This window comes from Cyprinodon variegatus, unplaced genomic scaffold (assembly GCF_000732505.1).
Source record: "Cyprinodon variegatus isolate N-32 unplaced genomic scaffold, C_variegatus-1.0 Scaffold1283, whole genome shotgun sequence".
In the NCBI taxonomy this organism is placed as follows: Eukaryota; Metazoa; Chordata; class Actinopteri; order Cyprinodontiformes; family Cyprinodontidae; genus Cyprinodon; species Cyprinodon variegatus.
In genome coordinates this window covers 53,260-58,742 of record NW_015151736.1, presented here as the reverse complement: position 1 = coordinate 58,742, position 5,483 = coordinate 53,260, and the positions used below count along the sequence as shown (strand labels likewise).

The 5,483-nt window shown below is 48.3% G+C and overlaps 1 protein-coding gene across 1 annotated transcript in view; it reads right to left on the bottom strand.

The window, feature by feature from the left end:
- vps13c (vacuolar protein sorting 13 homolog C (S. cerevisiae)) overlaps nucleotides 1-5,483 on the bottom strand; it is a gene marked incomplete at its 5' end in the record, with an annotated part of 63,493 nt that overhangs the window by 5,464 nt on the left and 52,546 nt on the right. Inside the window, 12 exons of the mRNA XM_015402000.1 lie at nucleotides 265-379; nucleotides 1,444-1,567; nucleotides 2,378-2,423; nucleotides 2,497-2,660; nucleotides 2,741-2,816; nucleotides 2,898-3,011; nucleotides 3,082-3,163; nucleotides 3,241-3,371; nucleotides 3,447-3,560; nucleotides 3,635-3,746; nucleotides 3,819-3,888; nucleotides 4,477-4,558. Coding sequence (XP_015257486.1) covers nucleotides 265-379; nucleotides 1,444-1,567; nucleotides 2,378-2,423; nucleotides 2,497-2,660; nucleotides 2,741-2,816; nucleotides 2,898-3,011; nucleotides 3,082-3,163; nucleotides 3,241-3,371; nucleotides 3,447-3,560; nucleotides 3,635-3,746; nucleotides 3,819-3,888; nucleotides 4,477-4,558 — 1,230 coding nt within the window. The remainder of the gene's footprint in view (nucleotides 1-264; nucleotides 380-1,443; nucleotides 1,568-2,377; nucleotides 2,424-2,496; nucleotides 2,661-2,740; nucleotides 2,817-2,897; nucleotides 3,012-3,081; nucleotides 3,164-3,240; nucleotides 3,372-3,446; nucleotides 3,561-3,634; nucleotides 3,747-3,818; nucleotides 3,889-4,476; nucleotides 4,559-5,483) is intronic.

Sequence of the window (5,483 nt, the reverse complement as noted above, 5' to 3'; positions counted from 1 at the left end):
AGTCAGAACTGACCTGGAATGTTCTGGAATCTCCTTCAGCTGTTCTGGTTTGTTTTCCAGATTTAGAAGCTAAATGGATCGAATGTTTGAGAAGAAAGATGCGAGTCTCCGTGTCAGAGCGGAGGAATGTTTAAAGCTAAAGATGTGAAAACCTTTTCTGTATTAAAGTCCTGAGTAGCCTCCCCACATCTGCTCTTCCAGGTCTCCTCTGATCTCATTCATGAGCAGAAGGACCGTTGCCACGGAAACAGAGAAGAGTCTAACCTGGTAGAGGTCGAATCCTTGCGACTCAGTGGCGTCGTAGGGTCGGATGACGCCGTCCTCCTTGATGAGACGGACCGGCCGGAGTTTGGTCACCTCCTCCGTCGCCTCGGCCGCTCTGACATCACACACAGAGAAGATGGAGGTGATGAAAGCTGCTTTGAACCAGGCTGTTCTGATTCTGACTGGACTCTGACCCAAAGCACATTCGCTTCTGGTGCACGCCATGCTGCAGGCAGCGTCACCCAGGCAACAGTTCTCACCTGTGGGGGCCTCTAGAGTGACAGCATGAAACAGCGACTTCAACAGGTTATCAGGGATTTATGGGGTCACCTGACAGATGGATCCTCCAATCAGGAGGAGGAAATGTTTGGGAGCAGGAAGGAATCAGAGGAGGATGAATTTTATCTAAAGACTCCAGCTAATTGGAGTTTTTCCAGTTTTTTATTGAAGGTAAATATATTTCAAACTTCATTCACGACCTTAAATAGTATCTGAGGAGCAATATTTAAACTCTGAAGGTTTAATTTGGACTGAAATAAATCGGCAAATGAAAAATCAAGAAGTTTTAGCGCTTGTAGCCCAGCAGGGACATGGTGAGAGTTAGTCAGAACCATGAGAACCTCCAGCCGAGTCCCCGAGGAGTTTCCCTCCGCTGGAACGGCTTCTAACGTCTAAAGCATCTCAGATCCAACCAGACGATGTTTTCAGTTGACCTGCTGGTTAACTCCTTTTCTAGGAGCTCCATCGGCAGCGGTTGCTGGTCCTCCTCGGGGGCGGGGCCAGCAGAATGATGGGAGACGCCACAAGCAGGTTAGACTCGGAGAACAGCACGACTTGGATGCCGTGGATGAAACCTGACATCAATGCCATGCGTAACTTACCGCCGCTGCAGCAGCATTCAACATGCAAACATCTGCAAACATCTGGGTGAATCAGCAGCACAAGTCAGAAAAGCTGCAGGGAACATTCAACATGAAACCAGAGGCTGATGGAGGAGCTCAGTTCATGGGAAATACTCACACACCAAACAGCGAGGAACAGAAAGAACAGAAAACGTGAAAATTAGACAAGAAAAACAGAGACTGCGCCACGTAGCGAGGCCCACCGACACCACAGAAAGTCTACAGACCGTCAGAGAAACCACGTCAACAAGGAAACGCGTGAGGGTCCGGACGCTACCTCTGGATTCCCTGGAAGGTGCTGCTGGCCATGTCCACGATGCCGCCGGTGGGCCGGGCCACCACGCCCACCAAACCTTTCCCGATCCCCTTAAAGAATCCGGCCGCCCCCTCCTTCTTGGCTCCTGCAGACCACATTAGTTCAGGGTCAGTCAATATGGGGGGAATCTGCTTCCATTATTGTTAAAGGCAAAGAAAAAAAAAAAAGGATTCCAAAAATAAAACTTATTTATCTTCAAATTCTATATCTCAAATTTTCACTTTTTCAGATTAAATTTTCTAAATTTCCTTTTTTTCACGTTGAATTTTTCCGATGACATTCCCTTCACGTCAAAACGCTCCTGATCAATAAATATGTTGTTGCTAACATCCAGTGGACCAATAGAAACGCATCTCTGTTTGTTGTAAAATTTATGCAATTCATAAAAAAAAAAAACATTTTAAAATAAGAGGAAAGGAAAAAAAATTTTTGAGAAATAAAATCTGTGTAAAAAGTTCATCTCAAAATGTTTCTTTGATTAAGAAACTTTTCAAAGGTCCATTTCTAGATTTTAAATTTCTGTCTTCTTTGCAACACTAATAGCAGACGTTAATCCCAGAAGATCCGGTTCTGGATCATTTTAGGACAGATGATGATTTATTTGGGGAATCTGCTGCTTCTGGACAACATTTAAGTCTGATTTAGAAGATCTGATAGAATGTTTGGATCAGCTAGAAGCTCTTCTGAGGAACCTGTTCCAGAGCACTGAAATCTTCCATCAGGTCCAGAAAAATCCGAAGGATCTGGATGATCTGATTCCAGAAAGTCAGTCTGGGAATAATCCGAGTCTCTGGGAATTCTGCATAAACACTCAGGACTGTAATTCGTTCCTAAATCAAATTTTTTGGAATTCCTGTTCTGCAAAAAGACGTGACCTTTGCACCAAGGAGCGTACCTTCCACAGGTTTAGTGACGATGCCTGTAACTCCGCCCACGACGCCCTGCATAGAGACAATGATTACTGAGAGGCCTGAGGCGGTGCCGGCGCCCAGAGGAGGTTCTTCTTCTGCACACCTTCAGCAGACCCTTCCCCCCTTTGGCCAGACTGCCTTTGAAGTCCCTGGTGGGTCGGTTCATTTCCTCCCGACGCTCCTGCTGGAACTCCTTATCCATGGTGATGACTGCCAGGCCTTTGCCCATGGATCCGGTGATCTTGGAGAACATTCCGGCGGCGCCACCTGCAGGAACAACCAAACATGTTGGAGACACAGACTGCAGAGTTCTGGTTCCCCCGTCATCGTTCACCGAGTTCCCTCACCGACAGTTGAACCAAGCAGGCTGCGGACGCCGATGGCAAAACCTTCTGCAAACTCTTCCGGGCCTTGAACAGCTCCCTGAAAGACCAGCAGAACCAGAACCTTCAGTGGATCGGATCCTCCAGTGCTGCCGGCTTTGAGCTACCGGCTTTGGTCTACCTGAAACGGCTCGTAGAAGAAGGCCTCCACCCCTTCAGACAGGCCTCGGATCAGTCCGAAAGGATTCCCCAGGACATCCAGGCCCAGAACCAGAACATACATCTGCTTCAGGAACTGCAAGGAGAACCAGAACCTTTAGAAGCCAGAACTCTGGAGGCTCAGGCAGAGCGGCGGGAGCCATTACCTCCTCGGTGTAATGTCGGCCCACGGCCCACATCAGCTTCTCTTTGCTGTAGAACTGGTACTTCACCTCGAAGAAGGCCAGTCTGACACAAACAGAGGAGAAACGTCAGAGGAACCACCAACCTCAGCAGATCCGTCCGGGCCAGCGGCACAGGCTTACTTGAAGATGATGTCATCAACGTTGGTCAGCGTAGCCCCGATGCTTTTCAGGACCAGGTTCAGGGACTGGGTGATGGGGTTCTGCTGGGCAGAGTCGCCATCGCTGGAGCCCAGAGACAGACTGAGGTGGAGCTGGAAAGAAAAGCCGGAGCAGTGAAACCGGAACGAACTGAACAAACCCAGAGAGGACGGGACGTCTGGCGTTACCTTGATGGGTGAGATGTGAAAAAATTCAAAGAAGCTGATTCCTGAGCCATCTGCCAGGGAGGCGTCCGTCGGCTCTGCCTGCAGACGCTTCAGGTCTCCTTCGATCAGCCCCGACTGAAACAAAAACATCTCAGACCAACGTCTCATTCACGACCTTTAGAGGAAATACCGTCTCTGCTCCTCTTCACCTTCTGTCCGTCATTCTGCAGGTTTGCAGCCGGAGCAAACAAAGCCGCCACAGCGTCCAGGAAACCCTGGTCGATCTTCACGGCCATCTCTTGAACTAAGGCCATGAAGTACCTGAAAAACAGACGGAACCTTCAGAGGGCCGCTCTGGACGCCGTCAGCAGCCAAACATCCAGACCTCCTTACTTGAACTGCATGACGCTGCTGTGCTGGTTGAACCTCATGATGACCGACATGTCCATGAAGGGCTTTGGCTCTACGGAGGCACAACTCAGCGTTACACTTTCTGAACACTTTTCAAGGTTAAGGCTGGTTTATGCTCAGAAACCAGGTCGTCTGCGTGTGTCGCAGTGAACGCAGATAAGCCCCGCCCCCTTCTGCAGACACTCTGCTGCTCCTCTCCCAAATTGTAGATGACCTCAGACAGGAGGCCTCTGATTGGTCAGATCTCCATCCGCTCTACTCTATGGTTATTTCCTGTTTGGTTCCTTACCGGCTGGTTTTGTTTGTCTGACCGCCATTGTGGAAAACGACTGGTGAAGATGGAGCAGCTAGCAGAGCGAGGTGAGAATGCTGGGACCCTTTTTCCACCTGGATCCCCGCTCTTTTTGGCCCTCATGTTCCTCCGTTGTCGCACAAACTTGCCCCCACTTCCTCACCGCCTCGGCCGTATCTAGACCCACAGCTAGTTCCTGATTGGCCCTCTGGCGTTGTGGCGTGGAATAACATAGCGCAGACCACGCTTCAATATTGGGCATCAGAAATATCTGAGATAAGTTCACTGTGACACACTGCTGCAGGAGGAGGGGGATAACCAGGCCTTCAGCTGGTATTAGAGGCTTACCTGAGTCCAGAGCGATAGACTTTGGTGGAGGAACTGGATGGAAGACGATGGGGAAGACGGCACCTGGCAGCTGGTTGTCCACCTGCAAGCAATGGAAAATCTTTGGTCACGCAGGTGAATGAGGTGCAGGACCTGAGAGAAGCTCATCAACACCGTCTTCAAATGTTTCTCCATTAATGGTTATTGGATTAAAATGAGTTTCATCCCATTAATTGAAACTGAATTGAAAGCAGAATCCAAATGAAAATCGTCGCTGAGGGCTAATCAGGAGAAGGTTTGGTAAATCAATGCCTGGAGGATAACATGGTTTACTGGATAGAAACCGTTAACCAGTCGGACAGCATTGACTCTGTAATGTGTGAGAAGACATGCTGTGAATAGGCACTATAGAAATAAACTGGATTTATTGAAACTTTAATTAATTGATAAGTTCACCCCCAAACACCAGACGTCATTTAGACTTTGGCTTTTAGGCTAAATCTGGTCGGTACGTCATAGTCCTGATTTACTCCAGAAATGGTTGTTAAAGTCGTAGGGAAATAATATTTAAGTCAAATCATTCAGGCTTAAACACGTATATTAATGTATCCTTTATCAGACCATATTGTCCCAAAATTTAGAAAATTTATATTGTAATTGTCTTAAAATCTGTGTTTTTTCTCCGTTATCTTCTGCAGGCCAGTTAGTTCTACATCAGCCTGAACACCTAAATTTGGCCAATCATATATCAACGGTCATCTGTCAATCAAATGTTTTCGGTCATAGCATCTTGACGCAACGGTTGAAACCAGAATCCTTTCCTTTCCCATTGAGTTGCGTCCCAGTGTTCACGGGGATGGACGTCTGTGTCTTCGGCAGGCGTAGAGCTAACAGAACTGGCAGCGTTGCGAGGCAAGGGCTCAAACATGTGCGGCTGGAAGCCTTCTACACCAAACCAAGCTTCTGCCGCCCTGGCGTCCTCTTCCACAACAATGTCTGGCTTGGCAGCATCCCCTTTCTCGATCACA